This window comes from Pocillopora verrucosa, chromosome 1, assembly GCF_036669915.1.
Source record: "Pocillopora verrucosa isolate sample1 chromosome 1, ASM3666991v2, whole genome shotgun sequence".
Lineage (NCBI taxonomy): Eukaryota > Metazoa > Cnidaria > Anthozoa > Scleractinia > Pocilloporidae > Pocillopora > Pocillopora verrucosa.
The window spans coordinates 32,594,071-32,617,752 of NC_089312.1; the positions used below are offsets into that span (position 1 = coordinate 32,594,071).

At 37.9% G+C, this 23,682-nt stretch overlaps 3 protein-coding genes across 3 annotated transcripts; 2 read left to right on the forward strand and 1 right to left on the reverse strand.

Moving 5' to 3' along the window:
• The first annotated feature begins 1,233 nt into the window (after nt 1-1,233).
• LOC131772498 (uncharacterized) lies at nt 1,234-6,870 on the forward strand. The gene is made up of 4 exons (XM_059088411.2): nt 1,234-1,402; nt 3,707-3,822; nt 4,613-4,886; nt 5,613-6,870. The coding sequence occupies exons 1-4, from the start codon at nt 1,249-1,251 to the stop codon at nt 5,867-5,869; spliced, it is 801 nt and encodes a 266-aa protein (XP_058944394.1). The 5' UTR covers nt 1,234-1,248; the 3' UTR covers nt 5,870-6,870.
• A 2,711-nt stretch (nt 6,871-9,581) lies between these two features.
• Nucleotides 9,582-13,730, forward strand: LOC131772503 (72 kDa type IV collagenase). Its single transcript, XM_059088416.2, has 4 exons — nt 9,582-9,843; nt 11,600-11,797; nt 11,901-12,086; nt 12,695-13,730. Exons 1-4 carry the CDS (start codon nt 9,786-9,788, stop codon nt 13,081-13,083), a joined length of 831 nt encoding a protein of 276 aa, XP_058944399.1. The 5' UTR covers nt 9,582-9,785; the 3' UTR covers nt 13,084-13,730.
• LOC136278222 (uncharacterized) lies at nt 13,087-15,873 on the reverse strand. Its single transcript, XM_066161701.1, has 3 exons — nt 15,744-15,873; nt 14,577-14,710; nt 13,087-14,072 (listed from the first exon to the last, which is right to left on the reverse strand). Exons 1-3 carry the CDS (start codon nt 15,790-15,792, stop codon nt 13,848-13,850), a joined length of 408 nt encoding a protein of 135 aa, XP_066017798.1. The 5' UTR covers nt 15,793-15,873; the 3' UTR covers nt 13,087-13,847.
• Nucleotides 15,874-23,682: the final 7,809 nt, after the last annotated feature.

A 23,682-nucleotide genomic window follows, 5' to 3' on the forward strand; every position in this document is an offset into this window, starting at 1 on the left:
TCGGTTGATTGCACCTTTCTTGGAAGCTTTGATTCCTGCTGAAGGTGTTCTTGCGCCAAAATCCTGGTCAAAAGCCCTCAAGACACTTTCAAAATACACAAGCAAAAAATCCATGTGGCATGCTACTTTAATGTGTATACACTGACAACAGTCTGGTAGGATTGAAAAACCCCTCCCCCCTTTCTCCTGAACAGTATTGAAAGCGTAGCAAGTTTGGGAGAAAGATTGCAAAGAGGGAAGGAGATTGTGTGTGTGTGTGTGTGTGTATGTGTGTTTGGGGGGAGGGGGGGGGGGGTCGGGAGGACTGCAAAGCTCGAGCGAAGAGTAGCTTTTAAAAAGTTTCTTAAGACTTTGGCCCTTGGTTGCTTTCAGAATTCAGCGTGTCTCTCACGCTGAATTGGCAAACTATCTTTGGAGAAATTTAAATATATACGGTAATAGAGAAAATAAAATCGTGTTCGCTTATCTCCTATTTTACTTCATTAATGAGTTATTTTCTTACAATTAATTGCTTCCTGACTTAATTAAGGAAGAAAGACCATCCGAAGCTGCCTTCAAGCAGTAAGATATCAGGTTCTTGCTACAGTATTGTTTATCTAGACACTTGTGGCTGAGACCGGAAGCCACTACGTTCCATTCCCATCTTATCCGTCTCGCGGTGCAGTCAAACAGACTAATTTCGTTTGGCCCATTCGAGTGGGCGGGACGGATATTCAGAGAAAGCGGGCATCAAGCATTTTCGGAGTTTCCCTTTTTTTTTTAAGTGGCAATTCGTGGAGGGCAGGATAGCCCACCTAGTAACCACCCTCTTATACTTATATGATGAAGTCTTCAGAATACCCTCCCCACCCTTCTAATGTGTTCCTTGGAAACGCCCCAGTTCTCAGAAAGTAGTGCCCGCACTTTCAAAAGCTAATATCGGTGACTTGACCAAATAAAAGGGTCAGTGAAAACAGTTTGGGAACATATAAAGCTTCTTAGCATTCGTCAATGCTTAGAGTGCTTCTTTCCTTGGATTACTATGCAAAACGACAGCGTGACAGCCCTTCTGAAGTCAAATGTGGCAAAAATGTGTAAAGAAAAACTTGTCGTTAGGATTATAATTAGTTCAGAAATCGAGGTAAGTTTATGCATCGTCAAATATTTGAAGAACAAAACAACTTGTGGCTCAGAAACTTCGAGCAACTGTCAATGGCGTGACGGGGTATAAATAGGGCGTGCACACTTGTGCATGAATTATTAACCAAGATGGCTTTCAATAAACAACAATACGAATCTCTGCCCGGGAAAGACGGAGGTACTCCACCAGTGATGGCGAGTGAAAAACCGATTGTCAACCAGCCAGCCAAACTTTCCCCCACGGAAGAATATGTTCTCAACCTGGATCCGGCCACAGTAGCAAGTAAGGTTTAATTCTGGTGGTATGATTTTACGTGATACAAACATCTCCAAACAATCACAAATCGCAATTATGGCATCGGCGTTTCTCGATCGAATACCGCACGCCATGACATGCTTGGGTTTCACACGTATTTCTTTCGCTATCTATACTTACCATGTGAATAATAGTTAGTTAAAAATGTTTGAGAGACCGCGATCCTTACATCAAAAACAATAAAGGGATTTTGATGTCGCTGTTTATTCTCTTTCAAAAGCTATTTCCTTGAGCTGTTGATTGTTTCGCTGTTATGGGCGTTGTTCAACAGTACTCGGTATTCGAACCTCTTCTTTCAAATTCCAATCTGAAATTCTCACGATGTGTTCAATTCAATTTATTTTTAAATTTCAAGAATGACTTCTAGCAAAAATTTGTCGCTCGCTGTTGTAGCTGTATTTCTGATTGTATTTCTCTTTGTCCCTGACAGCATTAGGCGATTCAAACCCTAATCAAAGGTCGATCTTATTGAGCGTTACGAAGCCAGTTTTTCACACTTTCATTCTAAATTAATCGACCCAAAAATCCTTCCCAAAAAGTCAGGGCAGTTTTCCTCATACTGGAAATAAGAATTTGCATTTCAATTGCCTTCTGGCGTCCGACAGTTTTGCTTCGCGTTGTTTGTTGGAGATCAAACAGAAGCATGCTCAACGTAAGATTAAGTATTCTATTGTTGTGTCCGCGCTATTTCTGCCATCGAAATAAATTCGCGCTGTGGTTACTGAGTGAAGTGAAATCAAAATGAAAGCTTCTTTTTATGTGACATCTAGAACAAGGTTCAATCTAGAAATTTATCGCACAGTTCAGGTTTCACGATCTTATTGTAGGTAGAGATCCTAATACATAGAGGACCCTATAAGTTCGTATTTTAGATTGACTTGAGAACCAGTATCCATGTAAAGATAACGAACAAAAACAGACAAAAATGAGCAACAGGTTAAAAATTATGTTTTCAATATTACTGTTTAATTTCGACGAGCTCGCCAAGTATTGAGAGCAGCTTTCTGGGTGATACCAAAATTTCTTCAAGTACAATAATAATTGAGTACCTAGGAACTGTAACTCATCCCTCTTGAACGAGGATTGAATTTTTAAGTACTTTTTACTCAGATGCGATCACTTGTGCCACTCGTGACATTCTTGAAGGGGCACATCAAGGAATGATGAGATCTGTTGCACAATTGTGAAATATTTTGGATAATTATGTATTGTATGTTTCTTCTTTAGAAATTAAATTTTCTTTCATATAACATTTTTCAGGATAAATTGATTAGATGCTGTTCATGCTTTCTTTCCAACAATTATATTGGAATTGGCTACAGAAGCCTGCATTAGGAGATCTTTAATGGGATAAATACATATGAACACTTTTACTGAGTATCCCTGAAGAGGGATTTTCAGCATCAACATCAAAATACAGAAAATAAATAAATAAATCACAGAAAAATATAAGAAATTAGCTATTTACAATGATATGTCCAAACTTGTCCTATATTGCTCATTAATTCAGTAATTAAATGTTTCTTAAAAGCTTTGGTGCCATTTACTTGTTCCAAGTTCATGTCCAGGCTGTTTCATATTTTTACACCACAATGATAGAAGGCACACTTACTAGTGGCAATTCTGCAACTTGGAATTTTAAGGCTGTTCCTATGGATAGCAGACCACATACAAAATTTGTTTAAAAAATTGCTAGGTGACAGACCATTGAGACATATATGCATCATGATTAAATCATGAAACACCTAGCAATTAAAGCAATAATCGACCTTTAAAGATATTATCCAGTTTAAGTACAAGATAATTTATAAATCCTCTGGTTATATTTGAATATTTTCTCTGCATGAAAACAGAATCATTTCCACAAGGAAAATTTTCTATGTAGAAATGATTCTGCTTTTGTGCAGAAAACAAAATTCATTTCTTAGATATGAACTTTTTACAAGAAATGTGAAGATCATTTACTGCATGGAGTTATCTATCCAGCCTTTTTTGAAAATTTTACAGCAGGACCAAAGCCCCATTCAATAATTTTTTAAATTTTGATTCATAATTTAATCATGAATTTGAAACTCCTCTGTTATCTTCAAAATTGTTTTCCTAGTTATCAGTTTTTCCTCAGTTTTTTTTACTAAATATTTTGTGCTTTCTCTCCCATTGCAGGTGTACTTGCATGTATTATAGAAGACAAACTGAAATGAAATTGAAATCAATAGCTTATAATATGATGATCAACACTAATTTGGTGTTGCTTGTCAATTTTGTCAACAGCTTGGTCTGTAGAGGATGTGAACAGGAATTTTCTTGAACGTGCTGGATTGGGTTATATGGCAGAGCAGTTCTCAGTGAACAAGATCACTGGAAAATGTCTGATGCTTTTGACAGAGGTGGGTTTGAATGATATTTGGGACATGCCAGGGACAAATATGGGTTTCGATGATCAAAATTTCGCAAAATTTTGAATTAGTTATTGTTTGATTAGTTCTTAACCCTTTCATTGAAATTATCTTTACTGTCTGCCAAACATTTTGTATAGAGTTTTCTTTGAGAATTTGATGTAGAATCTAAAGATAATTCCCTAGTTACTAATTCAAATTTTGTTATTCTCATCACTTGGCTGCTTGATGTTGTATTGATACTGTAAGGAGAAATTATGTCTTGGTCACTCCTGAAGTGAAAGGGTTAAGAATAGAGTTATTCTCTCAATGGGAAAGTAGTACAAGCTGATGCTTTGATTTATTCCATCTATTTATTTATGGTCAAATTGTGAGCAACTTCAGAGTTGAATGAAATTGAATGTCAGAATAGGTCATACATGTATGTAATACCATTCATGAAGTGTAGTGGAGTGCATTGTTGGTGCAGTGGTGTGAGCATTACCATTCCTTGGTCGCAGTCTGTATTTAATTCCAAAATCTTGCTTCATAGGTGGCTTTTGTCTATGTTTGGTTACTGTCTTTGCTCAGAGGGGTTTTTTGAGGGTGTGTTGATTTTCTAGCCTGGGCAAAAGCTGGCTTGTTAAATTCTTTTTGGTGTGAAAATATGACTGCATTTCTCCCACATGTGCCTCTGTGAAGTGAAGTAAATCTACATTTTTCATTTTTAATTGGCTGTAAATCTCTCATAGCTGGACCTTAAAAACTTATGGAAATGTAATTAATTTTTTACTCTCTCCAGGGTCATCTGCATGAGCTTGGCATCACTGTTCTGGGAGACAGACTTTATCTGATGGATCTGATTGGTTTATTGAAGAGGAAAAAGAAGGAAGCCGAACTCAGTGCTTCCAAGTGGTCTGGAGTTACACCAGCTCCTGGAATTCGGTACAAAGAAGACTGTGGAGAATGTTGTGTGGCGTATTGCTGTCCATGTTGTTTGGCCAAGACTTTCTGGCGTGTCACAGGACAAGGTGTATTCTACAAGCGCGAACCACCCTGTGGACTGTGGATGGAAGGTTAGAAAACAATTTTTTTTCTTGTAAGAATATATATTCATTTCACATATATGTTTTTTCAGAGTTCCTTTTGAGAAAATGCTTTTCTTCTGACCCTAAGTAACAAAAGCTCCTCGTGTTGAACTAATTGGCTGAGTCCCTTATGTTCTTTCAACTAATTTCTCCTTACAAGAACACCACTGAATCAAATATATAGGTTGGGAGAACAAAGGAAATGATCACCAACTTAAGAAGTTCTTGATTGTTAATTAGACAAATTCTCCTTGTCAGCGCCTTGGGATATGTATAGAGAACAGTGTGGAGAATATGCATTTTGCTGTTAGAGTGTAAAGGGTTAGACTTTTCTTTCCCAAAATCCGAGGAGCAATTCTCCTGATCACTATTAATTATCCCTTGGGTGCTAGACAATTTTATCATCGTTAGTATCCACCTCTCCACCTTGTGTAATTGAGCTTTGTGATTCTCAATAGACAAGTGCTTGACAGTCTTACACTTGTAAGAAGAATTTTGAGACATCTCTAACTATTATTTAATTAGCAACAATGTTTATTTACATGATAGCAGAAAGTAGCCATATGTGGTCATTAAAGATCTATCAACATGCATCGCTCATACTTTTTTATTTGGTTTGGGCCATGAAAAATTTTAGTGAAATTGTTGTATTATTGAATGGTTTCAAGTTTACTTAGACAGGGAATGTGATTTTCATGTAAACTGTGCTTTCAGTTCGAACAGAGTACATGGACTATCGATTCTTCAAGGATCTGGAGTTGAAGGAAACTCGCAAATGCTTGTGCTGCTGTACTGCGTCCGAGCTGGAGATGTACGTTGATGACCATGACTCCAGTGCTGCGCAGAAAGAGGGTGAGCCTCCCAACCCAGGTGCATTCCATCCTCATGTGCTGCGTCACCCAGAGGCAGCACAAGTGGAACAGATCATCAGAAATGCCTGGAACAAAGCCCGATTGGTTGCAGAAGGCTAGGGTTTTCTGTCATGTCATTTTTTATTTTTGAGTGGACACTCCATTTTTTTCATCTTTCTTCATTAAGACAATTAAGACTGGCTGGCCTGTGTCTCCAGAAGAAGTTTTGTTTCTATATTTTAAAACATTATGTTTATCTTCTTGTTGATGTTCTCTTGCTAAAGCAGAAAATTGCAAAAAATAGCTCCTTTGAGCAATTTTAGCCTTGAAAGTTTGTACACTCAATATATTAGAGATGTGCAAAGTGAAACCACTTGAAAATGTTCATGTTTTACTGCAAATTCTACATCCCTATCTGTGTTCTTTATTTTTATCCTATAATTTGGATACAGAGCTAGGGAATCTCTTTTCTTCAACATGCAAAAAGACAAGGTAGTGAAACATTTTGTATGAAATCAGTGGTCTTGTTAGTTTTAGTAGGTGTAGTTGATACAAAATATAAGATTCAACTATTGTGAAGAATTAAACAGGAACCCAAATCAAGTGAGTAAGGAAATTAAAAACTGTGGCTTCAACTCTTAAACATGATATAGCTGATGTTTAGCAACCTTCCCCTAAATGCAATTCATATGTCTTCTGAGTAATACACACCTGCTCCCTTGACACTTCCGATCTTTATGGTATTTGCTTTGATTTATTATGCACTTGAATTTTGTTCACAGATCATAGGTTGCATTTATTTCTTTTAGTGTGTGTATCTTTTCATGCAGGCAAAATTGTTTTGCCTGATAAAGAAAGTGCAGTAAAAGTTCTGGTGAAATAATAGAGGTGACTGAAAAGTGTGGAAATTAGGAGTTTTTTTTGGGATTTGGAATGTGTGTCTCCCCTAAGGAATTTTTTTTCACCCTTAACTTGAGTGCGAACAAAATTACATGTCTGTATTCTCAATGAATTCCTCCAGGAAGAATGTATGGTATGTTTAGGTGTAGATGGTTGTGTGTAATCTCAAGTATTCAATAAACAGCAATTAATAGTTTTATTAAACAGCTTTTTGTCTGTCATTTTATTATTGCTTCTCTTGCACCTCTGAGAGCAATACTGCAGTGTTTGTCAGTGAATTAGGGGCCTTGGAGCGAATAACCACAAAAATTAGCTCTGACTGTGCTGACTGAAACAACTTTACCATTCCTTTCCTGCTGCTTTTTAATCAGTTCTATTTATCTTTCCCATCATGGCTTCCCGCTTGGGTATGACTTCGGTTAATGGAGGAATTTGCAGGGAGGGTTTCCATTGGAAGTTAACTTTTGAGAACTGACGCTCTCTAGACTGGGTGTGATTTCCCCCCTCTAACCCTCCCCCCGCTTAAATCTCTGTTCCTAGGGGCTTAGGAAAATGGACTATGCTTGATGTGCAGATCATCCCACAGGGAGAACCTTTCTCAGGTTAGGAATGTAAGTGTCACGATTTAAAGACGTGCGAAAAACCTCGAGCTCTGATCATGAATGTCTCAAATTTTCCTCATTTGACGACCGGTGTATAGAATTCGAGCACTTTTGTTCCAGTAAAGGGAATCATAAATTTTTACCGGGAAAATGATTCAGTATAACTTTATTACTTCTTTCAAACTAATCGAAACAGATTATAAAAATGAAATAGACGGTTGAGAGTCCCACAATGCTTCTCAGTAGTAGACGAAGACTCTGCCCCACACTACAGGGGTCAGTATTGCACAGCTCCCCATCACAACACTTGTACTCGCACTCAGGCTCTTTCTGTTTGCTATTCTTCATGTCCTCTCTTTCTTTACATTCCCTCTGAATTACCGTGCACTTGTGTTCCATTGCGCATTCTCGTGTATAGACACCATTTTTCCAATCACAAAAGCGCGCACACTTTTTGTGATAGGCACCCAAGTTGGAGCAGTTATACTGGGTCACCTGGGCATTGCATTCTTCCATGGATGATGCCTTTGGACAAGAATAGCACAAGTGCGAAGAGCCTGAAAAACCGACGAAAAATAACAAATGGCAAACTAATAAACACATCGACTAGCCAACCAGCCGATTAATCAGGTCGTTTAGTCTCTGTTCGTCCTCATTCAGTCAATCAGTCGGTCAGTCAGTCAGTCAGTTAGTCACTCTGTCAGTCCATCCGTCAGTCGTTCGGTCCGTCAATCTCTCGGTCCATCAGTCCGTCAGTCAGTCAGTCACTAACGGTGCATGTACTGCACATCTTAATTCAATCCGTACACAATAGCAATTGCATTCATGTTAGTTACGAGAAAAAGTAGGCCGGCGTGATGGAATCCAGTACAATCACTTGTTTTTTTGAAAGTCCAAAACTTATGCCGTTTTTGATGTATAAATAGGTTATACGGTGCAGTGCGTGATTTCTGTTTCAAGTGTACTCTCTCCGAATCTGAGCTTTAAAATGAATAAAATTGCTTAATTTCTTTAAGATAAGGGGAAATGATGCTTTCCTCGGCCATTTTGAAAATACTCGAAACTTTAACTTGGCCAAAGAAAATTGTTTCGAGTAATGAGTCCTTAACATGTGAAGAAGGATTAAAAATGATCTTGTCGAGATTTTAAGAAAAAGATTCATGAGCTGCATGTGAATAACCTGATAAGAACCTGATAACGTGAGTTATGTGACTCGTCATGCTTTGAGAAAAACCCCTTACACTCGAGCCTGGGTTTATGCGATTTCATGTAAAATAAAACCACTTGAAACCAACAAAAATTGACATGGAATGCAGTACGGACATCAACGCCTTTCGTCTCCCCATCTTTTTTTCCTTTTAATTTGGTTTGTAAACCAGAGATTCGATGCAATGCTTGAAAGTTCAAGCCGTTCCGCTTCTAAAATACAAAAGTGCTAAACAAAACTTGGACTTGCAACAATCCCTAATCGGTCGGTTTGAGTGGATCTTGTCCAACATTCAGATGAGGATTGAATGATGGAAAATTCTATGTTTACTTACATAATGGTGACAGTGCTATGAGGAACATTATCACGCCAGGGAAAACTCGACATATTCGTAGTGACATCCTCGATGTTCGGCTGTTTTTAAATGGAAAATGTTTCGGAAAATTGAATGGCCTGTGCTAGCTGGTGCAAATTAATTTTTAAACGCCCTCTTACAAGGAATCTATCTTTGTCAAATAATGTCCTCATTAAGCGGCAGTAAAATCATTATGAGAACGCTTGATGAACTTTCGCCGACCAGAAAACACTGACTGAATACAAAAGGCGATTTTTGATTCTTTTTACGTTGTTTTTGATTCGTTTGGAATCGCTTGTTTCTTGTCTGTTTGTTTGTTTGTTTGATTTATCCCTTTGGAGCTTTCTTCACTTTAACTCTTTTAGCCGAGTATCAATAAAAGTTAAGTTTCTCATTATTTTAAGAATGAGTAGACTTTTCCTTTCATGTTTTGACTTCGAGTAGAGGGTACAATCGCGGCACTACCAGAATTGTTAAATTAAAAATTATTAAAAAAGGGAAATGAATCCTTGGCTGTTCTGTCAATTTTAAACTTCAGGAAAACATGATTGGAATTTCAAAATAAATGAAAAAGGAATTAGGAAATTGAAGGAGATAATTTTTAGGGATAAATGTAAAGCTCATCGTCATTATTATGTGCCGTGGGCAATATTACCCCTAAATGCACTCAAAACGTTTTTTTAAACAAAGCTGAAGGCATTCAGCCATGACTAATCCAATGGCCTGTGTCGCAGTGATAACCTTTCTAATTTTGATTCCGTCATCAACTATTTCATGTTGGTCTGAAATAACATCAGCTTAGTTATAAGAGCTCTGAGTTATTGATAACTTTCGACTGTCGATGATTAGCATGCTTGAGTGAGTTGAAACATTAATGACCAATCACATTCAAGGCGACAAAAATGCATCTTTGAGCCACGATAACCTCGACACTACCAGATGGCCATTGACGATTCACCGTGGAGATAGCTTATGATGAAAGCGAGAGCAACGCGTTTGTTTGTCGCAGTACTGACTTATGTTTTCACAGGTAAGGAAGAATACTTCTGCAAGCTATCGAAGAAAAATATGTTTTTCTTGACTGAACGCCAAATTTTTAGTTCTTTCGTCATCCATTAGCTGCGAGTTATTTCAACACGTTTCGTAGAAAGCAGTTTCGACGGAAGTTGTTCAAACTTTTAACTTCGATGAATTGAGACCAGTTCTTACACAGAAGGACAAATATAGTTAACTTCTGATGGGGGAATAACACGCCGAAGGGTTAATTGCCAAGAGCTTGCATGCTAAAGATGCGGCTTGTTTATAACATACGTAGGAACTGTTTGAAATGGAGATATCGTGGTTGTAATATATCCTGACTCATTCATAGTTTAGAGAGAGTCTTGCTGATCGATTTACCTGAAATAAAGCTAAAAGACGTCAAATTTAACAGGAAAAACTAATTCACCATGGCATGGTCATGTTTAATTCAGAAATTTAGGAATTGCTCAAGAGTGAATAAGCCATGTGAATGTGTTTGTGGAGTTGCTTATTAACTTCGGGTCAATTAAGTGGTACGGAAAAAAATCAGAAAAAGATGGGCTTTCTTGTTTCAGGGGATTAATCTCAATGAAAGACCCGACGGGGTGCGAATTAGATCCCTTTTATCAAAGTTAAACTTTAAAACGGTAGGTTGCCCGTCAGATTAAATATTCATAAAACAGCAGGTGTCGATATTTGCGAAAGCCAGTTAAAATCGTTTTCTTGTCTATTTATATATTTTGATGGCTTCAGTGGAAAGTCGATTTCCAATTGCTTCAGTTTGAGAAATATCGGATGCCGCAATATTCCTGCATAATGTGATAGTAAGTGATATCAGAACTGCAAGTAAACTCGTCAGTTTGTGGGTTATGCTGTCTTAATTTCGATACATTGATCCTCACGTGTAGATATGTATAGGTCATGTTGGTTACGATGGTCACGCAAAGATTGCGGTGAAATGTCTTGTGTCATATTTGAATATATTAAAACTCCCTGTTGTGCACTAAGAAAGCCAAGAACATGTTTAGCTCCATTAATAGTTCAGTAAAAATCTGGTAAGAAAGTAGACTCTAGTACGAAAGTGAACTCTTTTCAAAAAGTTTCGGCAAAATGTCTCTATGTGCCTTGCAATCACGCCGTTCGAATCAAGGAAAAGCCTACATCTAAGCATATCGCGGATAAAAGGGGTCTTTTAATAGCAAACCACGACAGCGACGGCAACGAGGACGTGGCAAAAACAAAAAACCTATTAATGGGCAGAACTACTTGAGCTCAGCACGTGAGTTTTCAAATCTTTCTACATTCTTACTCTCGGTGCAAAACAACAACATGGGATCAAGAAACCCCCCGAAACCCCGACGGCAAATTATTTAAGTCTCCTTTGGGAACCAAACGCTGCTCACATCCGTTATGTAAAAGTTGAGGTTTGGCGCCGTAAGAGATGGTAAAGACATTCAGCCATTCGCGAAATTCTAACTTAAAATACGAATTTATTTTTTAATCGACGTCTTTTTTGACGTTGCCGTCCTGACTGCCTAAGGTCCCTCATAAAGGAGGGAAGCACTGCTTCACTGTATCTTGAGTGAATTCCGCAACATTGGCATCTTTCCTTCCTCCGCTGCTGAATATTATACATCTCCTTTTACTCAAAACCGTCCCTGACTTAGGCCGAGAGCAGTTTTACCGGGCATACTGTGCATCTGACTGCGCAGTTTTGTCTTTTTTCCCAAGGTGCATATTCATTTATTCTTTTGTACTCGTTTCAGAAAGTGTTGTCGCAGAGAGAAATACGGCCTGTATCCAGAGAACGGTTGATTATCACTGCTGTCGATTTCCATTCCGCTACAAAGGAGTAAAATACAAGAAATGCACGAATAATGGGGACGCCGAGGGCCGCTTTTGGTGCGCCACTGAAGACGTTAGACATCGCAGTAACGAAACTACCAGTTGGGGCTACTGCAAATGTAAGCTTCCTTTAAATCTCATCGATCCAGTTAACCTAGATCTCAAGAAGGTATTCTCAGAGGAGTAAGTTTTACTGACCTCACTTGTCTTCTCTTCACGCAGTGAGGAAATCGCAGTGTCTTGTAAAGACTACAGATGGAGAATGTTGCAAATTCCCGTTTAAATATCTTGGTAAAGACTACATCAGCTGCGCAGCCACTGATAATGATCCAAATGGTGAATACTGGTGTGCAACAGAGAATGAATTTGACAGGAATCTGAGCGGATCGGGCTGGGGTTATTGCGCAGGTCAGTTTAACCTTCGCGATATACTGATGGTTTCTTTTTCTTTTGACAAATAACAGAATAGACTATCAAAATGATTGAAAATTGCTTACAATCGGTCACAATAAACATAACACATACTTATGTGTGTAAGCCATATTTTTATCACCATTCGCTCTGACTAAGGGCTAACACTCGAAACGTCAGTTGAGAAACTCTTTATGGTGGCCAATTTGCATCATCAACTCAGTTGATAAAAGCAAATTATCTTGTTACACTCCCCCACCGACGTAGCACAACAGTTTCTTTAGAAACTTGCCTTCTCAATTCGTGTATTACAGTGATCACCATGGCAGTTGCCTCCTATCCTAGCAACGAGAGGTTCGTGACAGGTAGATGTTGTACATTCTTGATAAAAGAGTTTCTAAAGTGACGTGTCTGAATAAATAACGATGTCTATAAAAGCTAAGTGTGCGTTTATTTGGTATGTCTAGCTACTCAGCCTTCAGTACAACCACATCTTTATGGCCATGTAAAAGTTACTAACTTTAAACAAATACGCAGTTCGTTAGGTAAAAATTGAAAGCCTCTTTTTTTTTAAAGAGACCCAACCTCGTATTGTTAAATTACAGGGTCAACGTGCTTTTCATGTCGAAGTAATACATCTTGGGCGCATTGTAACAAAAACATCATCAAGAAGATATGTCCTTATAAGTTTGAACATTGCAATGCCATAACTAAGGAAGAAACTCACAGCTGGGGAGAAAATTCGAACAAATCTGAGATAGTGACAAAGACGTTTACAAAGGATTGCTCTTCAGACAGTGACTGTGCCAACCCTGACCTCTACTGCGACGGCCATCTTAACTGCTTACATCAGTGTTGTCATGGAAACTTATGCAACGCAGGCAAAAGTCTGAGGGGCTATCTTCAAGGGATCATTGTTCTATCATTTGCTGCTGTGTTCTTGATCAACTTTCCCTTGTTAAGAGAATCTGAAATAGGAAATGGCCATTCCTAGGTGCACGTCGATTGTATTTATTCACAAGAGCACAAATATTGTTTGTGCGACTTTTGAGAGTAAATTTCACGAGACAGATTGCGCTTGCTCACTAAAGGAAGTCATCGTCTCTCGTAGTCGGCAATTCTCCGTTTACTTGCAAGGGAGCGCCATCGAATAAAAGTCAGAGATTCGATAACAAATGACTCTTGGTCAGACAAAGGTTTTACAGTTTTGAAAATGGTTAGTCTCCAGACAAAGCTTTTGCCTATTGCAAATCAAAGAGAAAGACAAAGGTGCCTCAGAGAAAGAATCCGTAAGCGAACTGGAGAAATCACAAGTGCTCGAGTGGACATAAGCTATAGATCTATGAATACGTAACTAGAAAAACGATCAGTCTTAGCTCATTTCTAGTTTCAGGGACTTACAATGGCTTGGATGCCTGGCGCGGAAACGTCAGTTCTTCTGTTAAAACAAAGGATGTCTTCTGGAAAGAAACCTATCTATAGCTGAAGGTCAAATGTTGTTGACCGTAACATGTCATAAGCAGTCGAGATGTTTCTTAGCTATTGAATATACATGATTGTACCAGGCTTGTGAAGTTCGAGAAACTGCTGAACGCGCTTTTCTTAAAAAGCAATTTTAGCAAATTTGCAGCCATTAATAAATTTCAATTATGGGGCAATCTTCTTATGGGTACATCTTCTTTTACTATTTAATTTATTGTTTCCTTAATACTAGGGAGAACATTGTCTTGTTTATAAGCTATTCTGATCGTTGATTTTCTATTCGTTGCTTATCATATCAGTTTTGAGGAGGTTTAAGAACAACACACAGAAGAGAAAGCAGAGTGCGTGAAGCCAATGAGATGAGGATCCTTTTGAGCCGGTATTACACAGGTCAGCTGTACAACAAGTGACGTCACAATCCCCAGTCCTTCTTTCTTTGGCCTCTTTGCAATTTTTCTCTGCTTTCTGACACATTCTGATGTTGGCGCATCCTTTGGCGACCTGGAATGAATTGCGACATCGATCATATTCCTTTCAGGCAATTAGATCATATTCAAATGGAGTCCTAGATCCAATGTACCAAAACTTTGGTCATTTTGCGCACCACAATTGAATGAAATAAATAATTTTTTGACTTGCGGATTGTGTACAAGGAAATAAATGATCTTCGCTTATGACCTGCACTTAAAGAAATTTGATTGATTGCCGCTCACCTGCCAGAATAATTTCTTATCTCGCATCATGCGCATGCTTTCACTCCTGATTAACGCGCAAAATGGGAGAAGGGAGGATTTTGTTTCCTTTATCGCTAGGGCAGTAATTCTTCATTTGATCAAAAATAGTTACGATAGCATATGATATTTTGTATTTACTTTGAATCAAGCATTGCCGAATGGATTCGAATTCTTATGACTTGGCAGACAAACTCTAGAATTAAACAAACACTCCTTAATATGATATTAATGATAACATTGCTTTTAATTCAAAGTAACTCCTCTCAAATACCTGTCCATTCTCATTGTTCATTATCTCAATGCACCTGTCCTTTAGTAGTGGTTCCACAGGGCATTTCTCTTCTCCCATTTGTTTTCGACAGTCACCGCCTTCATCGCATGTAAAACATCTGATACCTGACAGTTCTACAATAAAACATCAATGGCGCTTAAAGGAGATAGTTTAAATGAAAATTTAGAGAAAGGTAAGGAAAAAATTACTTATGGGTGAATTGTGATGGAATAAAAATGAGTAAACAGGGCGGTAACCTAATGTGTATTGCATTTTTGATTGCTCGACGATTTTGTCTCACACCTTAACAAAGAACGTTAGCATTCAGCTCTAACCAACGTCCACTGAGTAAACATGCAGAGCCGAGTTGTTTTAAGCATGATGAGGGTTAATCGAGAGTACTTTCATATTCTGTCATAAGGCATTTATATGAAATTAACCTGGGACTAGAGTTATCCTCATTACAACCCCCTCAGCCCAGAGTAACAAGCAAAAAAGCAAAAACTAAGACAGTGAGCTATACAGTGACCAAACACACAGTCTCGTTCCCAGGGTCTCCTCTTTTCGAAAAGCGGAGATGGCCTTGGGAATTCGGTTCACCTAAATGTAAGGTGAGAACCCATGAAGTTAAGCTCAGTGTAGCCATGAAAATGTTCCTTAAATCATGAGAACACAAAGTTACTTCATCCCAAATTAAACCGCGGCTGTTTTAAGACTTTAAATGAGTAAATCATTGAGAAAAATGATTCTTTGCAAAAGAAAAGAAACAAAACAATGGATAACAAAAACATTGGCAAAATTTTTATTCATGCGTTATTTTCAAATTCTAATTTTTTTATCAGTTCCAATTCCAAATAGTTTGCTTTACTAATTGAAAACAGCCAGGACTAAAATGATGTTCAACAATTTGAAATAATCGTGAATTCGTCTAGTGTTTGATATGCGTCAGTGTCTAGTAAATCTTATTTTAAGGGATCATGTCATTTCAAACCTGTTTTTACATCGACCAGTTCTAAAATGCCTCCGTAGAAATGCGGGAATTAATTTAAGTCTGAGCAATCTTGAAATTACGTCAAACGTACAATTCTTTCACCATAATAGTCTTGAAACTTAACTCGACTTGTCTTCAGAAGTTATGTCGTTTATACTTCAGCACAACCTACTTACCTTTGATGGATAAAAGCACGACGCATAACGATGCAAGCATATTTGCCATCAATTTCTTTTCGTGAGACCCTCTTAAAATTTAGCTGTCGTCGATGATGCGACACCAGTTGTACGAAGAGCTACGTTTCCTCTCAGATTATTTTTTTCAAAACTTCTCAGCGTGATATAATTAACGCGTATTCTCCACAAACAGGTGCAGTCACCGACTTTTACAATTCCTGAATAATTTCACAGCGGTTGTCCGGCTTCACATAGTTTAAAAAAATTTGAACCCTGCATGGAAGAACGGGTAAAAGTCTTCCTGTTAGAAACTGGCATAGCCGGAGTCAGGAGCAGGCCTCATACATTTTGGCTTTAGTTTTTTTCTGAGGTTGGAGTTTCGGTTTTTCTGTCCCCCCTCATAAAAATACCCAGTCTATAATCCACAGCGGTTTTTCCCTCAACCTGAGTTGTTTCACGCTTAGTGTTTGCTTTTATTTTTTTCTGTCTGTTTGTGATTGTCTTGAGGAACACATGTTCCCATTGGCTTAGAAGACCAGGACACACACAATTTGCTCCAAAAAATGGAGCTATAGCTAAAGTCCAAGTTTTCGAGCCATAGAAAGCGTTTGAGTCATGCAAGTGAGATTTAAGCGCGTTTAATGTGCACTGTCGTCCTCAATTCCAGTGTCTAAAAAAGCGCCCTGTAAAGGAAAGAACCGATCAAATTTTAACAAGTCACTCGATCTAACGTTAATTTAGAAACGCATTTTTTTTTTATAGTTAACTGATGAAGTATATTTTATTTGATGTTTTGGTGTGTAGCATCGCTAAGTATTTTTACGGATTTTTGTTGAAACACAAACAACGGGTGAAAATACTCAGCAATACTTCACACTCAAATGTCTAATACGTCATTTATTTTTCAAGTGCTTTATTTCATGCGCATCTCTTATAAGGCTGGAAAAGCGGAGCAATTAGAGAGGGTAGCAAGCACGGCCGACCGGTTTTTACAGTACAAAATAACCAACTGTACAATATCGCGTCATATTTGTACACGGTCAGCTCGTTATTCGTACTCTGCTTAGTACAGCTGGATAATGAAAACACCTTTTCGGTATTACAATATGTAACTATTATCATTACAGACGTACTTTCCAAGCTTATAATTCCTACAAAGTCATTTAACATTTACATGCACGACTCTTGATGAGTGTTGTAAAGTGCCCCCAATGTGTTTCGCAGTTTTGCAAAAGATATGGTTCTTTTGGGAGGGCCTCAAAAGCTGTAGGAAGTGTTTCGTTGTCAACTCACTGCTTGACAAGTTTAAGATGGAGCTCGTTCGTTCAAATTCTTTTATTCAAATTGCAAAGTAAGGATAAATAAATTAGATAAGCCCGAAGAACAGTTATGGAACTTAAGTTTACGTAAATTATTTCTCCTTGTATTTACTGATCTCTAAAAAATTCTCGAGCTGAAAAGTTGGGTCATAATTTTAAGTCTGAGGGTCGGTGTCATGTTATCATAAATCAGTATATCATTTAAAATTTACCCCCGGGCAACGCGCACGAAAATACTGTAGTCGTTGCAGGAATAAATTGATTAAAATAATCTTTTAGTGTTATATTCTCTCACTGTTTCAAAGATAGTAAAATAGCTATTCACCTCAGTGTCGGTGGCCAGCGGAGGGTATTTGCCTCGACGCTTCGTGGTTCGGTGAATATCCACCACTAGCCACCCCCAGTCCGGTGAGTAGTTGTTAATTATTGCAAATTTGAGTTGTGGACTCGCTGTCAAAAAATTTGGAATATTAGTTTTTCGTTGACGCGTCGTGTCTGCTTATTTACATCCGCATTTTTAACAAAGATGCACTAACGCTCGTACGGGATATAAACAAAATTAGACTTTTCTCGATGTTAGTATCCAGTCCGCACCAATTCAGCGGTAGAGAAAGTCTGGGAAAAAGTAATGAACTGAAGTGATATAACACACACAGTTACGCAGACGGAATCCTAGAAAATCATGGAATTTCTTCCAGGAGAGCTTGAAGACTTGTAAACAAACATGAGGTGGGAAAGAAAACTCGGACGAGCGTGAAATTAATTGATGCCCTCCGATCCTTGTTTTTCTGAAGTATATATTCACCAAACCTCCCACCTCAATATGAGTATTATAAACAGCAGACCTAAGAATGTGCACGTGTTCGACGTAATGCCATTGGTAACGGCACTGTTACACAGGTCTTGATGGCAACATGTAGTTTTGCAATCACCAGAGTTTTCGCATGCTTTCATCATTATATCACAGCCGTCTTCATTGGTACAGCCTCGCTCTATCATATCCCCTTCTCTTGTTTCACCTGTAACCTTCCTCCAAAAACATCGATTAGTAGGATCAGTACATTCTAGAATCGTCGAGATGTTAGTGCCTGGTTTGCATCTTGACGCTTTATCAAGGCAGTGGAAACATTCCCGCGTCCAGACTGAAAATACAGAAAATAATCAAGTTTAGATCACCCTCTACTAACCAGGAGGCCGATCACAAAGGTACACTAAAAATCGAATTGACTTTTTCTACGAAAATTTACATCAAAATAGTGGGTTCAATTCTGGAATTCTCTGATCTAGTCTCAGAGTTTTGACCATTTTTGTTTAATAAAGAAAAGTGTTTCCTCGCAAGGGTTTTCTTACAAACAGAAAAAACTCCTAATCTTCATGATTGTTTTTTTCGGCAATTCAAAGCTAGCTTCTTTAATATCCTAGATATATCTCCTTGCGATATGTGGACACCCAATTGTGTTGGAAGATTGGCGCATCATATTTGGGTGTTTTCTGCCTTTCAAATAACTACCGAGTACTATCTATTTATTACTCAGCTAGGTGGGGCCGAAAGTAAGCTACGATTGTAAAATTATCGCTTTTAATATGAGTTAGGTAATAAATATAGATATTTAATAAATAACAAGCGAGATAAGTACACATAGTACTTTTCGTGCACACTGATTGGCTGGTTCGGAAGTAATTAGTAATTCACTACTGTGGGGGAAAGTGGTTGATATATCCTTGACCGCTTTGCAGCTCCGTAAGCATCCACCACTATTCACCTCTAGTTAGCTCACGTTTAGCCGTACCCTTCCCCCAGAGGAGTAACGGAAGAAGGAAGGGGGGTAAGGCTATAGTACGCTAACCTACAGGTCGGTCATTCTGAAATACCTTTTGCCTCTTTTTCAAAACGAGGCCTGGTGCTCAACCAGTCGTATGAGACTGAGTTTTATTTGCATGTGAATGAAAACCTATTATCATATGAAAGGATGAGCACCAGGACTCGCTTTGAAAATGAGGTAATTCAGAAATGGCCTATTGTTAAACATTATTTGTAATTGTAATTATATAGACGCAAATATAAACATTTAAAAAGAAATAAGATCATATTTATAAAGACACTAAAAGCAGCTGAATAATTTTGTAACACAAATGGGGAAATGCCAGATATTTTCTAAGAAAATTAAGTCAGAAGGCAAAGTACTCAAAAGGAAATAGAAGGATGTTTTCTTTCTACAACGTGACTAAAATGACAGCATCATACAAATTTAACTTTAGAGGAGTCGCGAGTCAGAAAGGTAGACAGAAAATATTGAAATTATTTACTTTCAAGTCTAGACTCTGAGGAGCAAAAAAAAAAAATCTATGCGGATTTAACAAACTAACATTCTTCACTGAGCTACCTTACATCTGCTCTTCCTTAGGTGTTTAATGTTTTTTTAAATAGAACTTTATATGATTTTCATGACATTTAGTTGGTAGAAATCAACCAACGATTGGCAACGTATTAGTTTTCAGTTAGCTGTCAAATGTAATCATCTTTATTTTGGTGTCGTGGACTGATGCAAATTTCAAAGAAGTATTTAAAAAAGAAAGCAAAAAAAGATGGTAAATGTTGTTTAATTATCGCGTGACAAGAAAACACCATGATAACAATTCAACAACCAGTACCGCTGAGACATTTTCAGCATTTTTTAAAGTGATTAATTTATAATTATGGTCAAAAGCTTTCCTTAAAGAATATTTACATAGTCGTATGTAAAACTATTTCATAACATGTTCATATTTTGAACTTTGCCAAGGCATGTGGTCTATTGGCTCTTTTCTCATCCTACGATGCATTTGGAACAAATTGCGTGACGCACGAGAACATGCAAATTTTAGTCTAACAATGATATCGAAGATCGTCTTTGGAGTGCTTTATTTTTCAAATGGAACTTAAGCTATGCCCTCAAGCCTTGTTCATTTGGCAATTTTAAATAGTGCGGTTTGTGTTCGACCACATCACGAAATAAACTTGTCTTTGGGGGAAATATTATCTCGTTAAAACATACATTCGCGATATGAAATTTTTATAGGGAGCGCTATTTAGGTTGAAACTGAACGACGTACACGCAAGTAAATGTATACAATTTGAGACAGATCAAAACACTACAAAAATGTTTTGTTTTGCGTAATATTGTCCATGTGGAATGGACAGTCCATGAGAAAAATGTTTTGATGATTCGACGTAAAAGCGACACTTTTGTATTGGCGGTAGCCCGTTATTGCAAATAAATAGTTCTGCATTAAAATATTTAGCCATGTTATTCAGTGTTTCTAAGGTTGGTTATGCAGATGAATTCTGTGATTGTATTCTACTGAATAATAAACAGCTACGCATTTTAAAATGTTTCAGTGATGCCGGTGAAATGTGCCATTCAGCGTTTTCACTGTTCCACGAACTTGACCAATCTGAATGACCGAATTCTCAACTCTATAGTCGATCGCTTCACGTTTCCAAATTTCAGACAGGTTCTCTACGAGCACAACTATAACTAAAACCTGGACGACAAACGTAATTTACGCACTTCAATCCATATCTCTCAAGAGGCGCTAAGAATATTATTTCCTGAGTCAATCTACAAACTATCGGCATCAGACAGACTCTAACAGAAGAACTCGCCTTTACAAGCGTACCTACCAGAAATCGGTATCGTTACGAAACAACACAGCACCACAAAGCGAACCATCATTTCTGATATTGCCGCTTAGCCACCAGGTTTGTTACCGCTGTGGTCGAGCGGCGACGGCGTAAAATTTGCATGCTCGCGCTCTTGCCTCACAGGCAGCCCAAGCTTACGATGGGCGGATGTTTACGTTTTTTCACGTTATGAGCAAAACGTGACAAACGAAAGGCAACGGATGAAACGTGAAACAAGAGCTGTCGAAGTTCTTGATTCCTGGCTCGTTGTATATTTAGAAGATGTGTAGTTGATTTTTATGGGGAAAACAGATTTGGAAGTTGATACCTTGAACAATTAATGCTTTGATTAAACCTTTGTTGTTTTGACGGCTTGCTGTCTCACTCCTCAGGCCAAACCGAAGCTATTCAAGCGAGTGATGGATTTTTAAATCTGTGAATGTCCCGGGCATGCATGAGAATTAAATGAACAGCAAACATTAAAGGAAGTTTATTTCCTTTAAGAAATCAAAATATCTCCCCGATCGAGATCCGGTTTTCTCTTAGGTCCGCAGGCTTCCGTAATGACGTTTTGGATTTTTTTAAACCGGTCGTTACGTAACTTGAGTAAACAGGGGTCTCAGAAAACAATAACATGAGGCTGGGTATCCTGTGTGACGTAATTTGTCATGAGCATTAACATTAAAAAGTTTGTGAATTGCATTATCTAAAAAGGTTATCATTTTTGTCGGAAGCCGTTTTATCCCGGCATAGGGTAATAAAGACTTTGACACTAAACCGCCACGTAGCGTGAAATACATTAGCGGCAGTCACGGTATTAAAAGATATAGGTCTGCGACGCGTACGTAGCACACTTCTACTGCAAGACCACGGGGAAATTTAACTGTTTATGTAACCGTTTTACAAACTCAAAAAAAGAATATTTCAGCTTTTATCTGACTTTCAATTGAAGAAAACAAAAACAGTGATAAGAAGGGTCAGGTTTAAAGAAAATGAAAAGGCTTCCTAAACATGTTCAAATTATCTAAAATAATGATTAGATGGATATACAGATGATATGATTCAATGATTTCATGAAGTTTTTGAAAATGAAAAATTCAGAAAGCGATGATCGAACATTCTCTATAGAAACAAAGACAGCAGACCTTGGAAGACTGGTGAAGGTGAATTAGTCGAGAGGGAAATGTAACAGTTAAAGGACAAATTACTTTTACAAAACGGTTTCGGTTCCATCCAATCTCACTGTCACTGGGAAATAATTATTTGATTACCAGCTTTTATCCATTTTCACAGGGCTTCAACCATGCAAAGATGCCATTAGGCATGTAGGTGTCATGCCAAATGTAATTGGTAATTCTTAGGAGCCCTCTTACTGTGTATTCAGATCTACTCAAATTAATGTCAGATATTACCCAAGAAATGAGGTTGTGAATCAGCACCGGAGAAAACTCTGGAAGAGATGGCAACCACGCCACACCCATTGAAATAAATAGCCAAAAGAAAATGATAAACTAAAGGAGTAAGAAATCTTATTTTCTTTCCTTGCTAATGAAAGAGAGAAAGATGTTTCTTTTCTTCTTTTCCGGCATGAGCGCGGAACAAAGAAAAAAGTCCGAAAGTCTAAGGTTTGACTCCTGATGGGGACTCTAGTCCCACGTTCGTCACAAGACATAAAACTGGAAAAGAGAATGTCAACTGATACTGATACTATCTTGAACTGGCATCTACCTCGATGTATTGGAGATGCACACAGTGTTATTCATAGTGTTATCATCAGTATAAACTTATGTGTGTTACCGTATATGCCGCAATGAAATAGATCAGCGACCTAAAATTGTCTTTAATAAAGCCGATACAACGACAATCCCAATTTTTCAGTTCAAACTGTCTCTTTGAATTTGTTTCTTTCCGCACTGCTACGCGACCGACGTGAACATAAACAGGAAAGTAAATATAACATGCGTGTATCATAGCATGTAGCTTGAAGAGTTCTAAAATTCACACCTGTTTTTCTAGATCAAAGGGAAGTTTGAATAAAGCCTTTCGAGAACGTCAATCTTCAATGGACGGTGGGACGTTTTATTTTGCTTTTTTCCCTTTTCATTTATTGTTTCATTATTGTTACTATTATTGATTTATTTAAACTTTTTAAAATTCGTGTATATATTTTATTTTCAAACGATTTCATATTTGAACTTTTCTGAGATAGTTGTTCATAAACAAATAACTTAAACAAGAGGGGTTAAAGAATGGGAAGTATTTTCGCATAACTCCCTGCTATTCGAAAATAAAACCGTAGTCCCAAAGGCCATCTATTGTTTTCGCTACGTTTTTATTTCCTTCATCCAAGAACTGCACGCATAATGAAGTCTGGGGCTGTGCGAATTCAAATTAAGGAGCAAACATCAAAAAGGTTTTTTCTATGAATCCAATTCTGACATCAAGTTAGTGATAGTCGATAAAGACTCTCCTCTGTGGTTAACAAAGCTACCGATATAATTTTTGTTTTTTTCTTTATTTTAAAAGAGTAAGCGAAAAGCGAGCCAGGAGAAAATAAAAGGTCTGTAAACAGCCAATACTTTTTCCTCGGAAACAAAAAAAAAACCAGATCTGATAGTCCCAAGCAGAACTCTGGCAGTTTCCAAACGCTTAAGTTTTTAATCTCTTTCAATAAACGTTGGCCTCCACGAGAGTGTTCACAAACGTGTTGCAACCACCCACAGAGGGCAAGTAATCAATCAATTCCGGCTGGAAATTCGCAAAAGTCAATAACTGATGTTTCAATTCAAACCGATTAATCATCGCGGTACAGAAACCTAAGGCAAACTAATTACCCCAACTTATGTGTAATACAATTGGACACAGCAGGTTTCTTAAGTGTTGTTTTCCTTCTCGTTTGAAAATGATTAATTCACTCCTTTTTGGCGCGTCTGGAGCGCTTTCAAAACAGTTACCA

Bases quoted from the DNA above. Each gene is read 5' to 3' on its own strand.
- LOC131772498 (XM_059088411.2), top strand. From the start codon at position 1,249: ATGGCTTTCAATAAACAACAATACGAATCTCTGCCCGGGAAAGACGGA. The intron at 1,403-3,706 runs GTAAGGTTTAAT...TTTTGTCAACAG, and splicing joins GGATCCGGCCACAGTAGCAA to CTTGGTCTGTAGAGGATGTG. The intron at 3,823-4,612 runs GTGGGTTTGAAT...TACTCTCTCCAG, and splicing joins GTCTGATGCTTTTGACAGAG to GGTCATCTGCATGAGCTTGG.
- LOC131772503 (XM_059088416.2), top strand. From the start codon at position 9,786: ATGATGAAAGCGAGAGCAACGCGTTTGTTTGTCGCAGTACTGACTTAT. The intron at 9,844-11,599 runs GTAAGGAAGAAT...TACTCGTTTCAG, and splicing joins ACTGACTTATGTTTTCACAG to AAAGTGTTGTCGCAGAGAGA. The intron at 11,798-11,900 runs GTAAGCTTCCTT...CTCTTCACGCAG, and splicing joins CAGTTGGGGCTACTGCAAAT to TGAGGAAATCGCAGTGTCTT.
- LOC136278222 (XM_066161701.1), bottom strand. From the start codon at position 15,792: ATGGCAAATATGCTTGCATCGTTATGCGTCGTGCTTTTATCCATCAAA. The intron at 14,711-15,743 runs GTAAGTAGGTTG...GTTTTATTGTAG, and splicing joins CGTGCTTTTATCCATCAAAG to AACTGTCAGGTATCAGATGT. The intron at 14,073-14,576 runs GTATTTGAGAGG...AATTCATTCCAG, and splicing joins TGAACAATGAGAATGGACAG to GTCGCCAAAGGATGCGCCAA.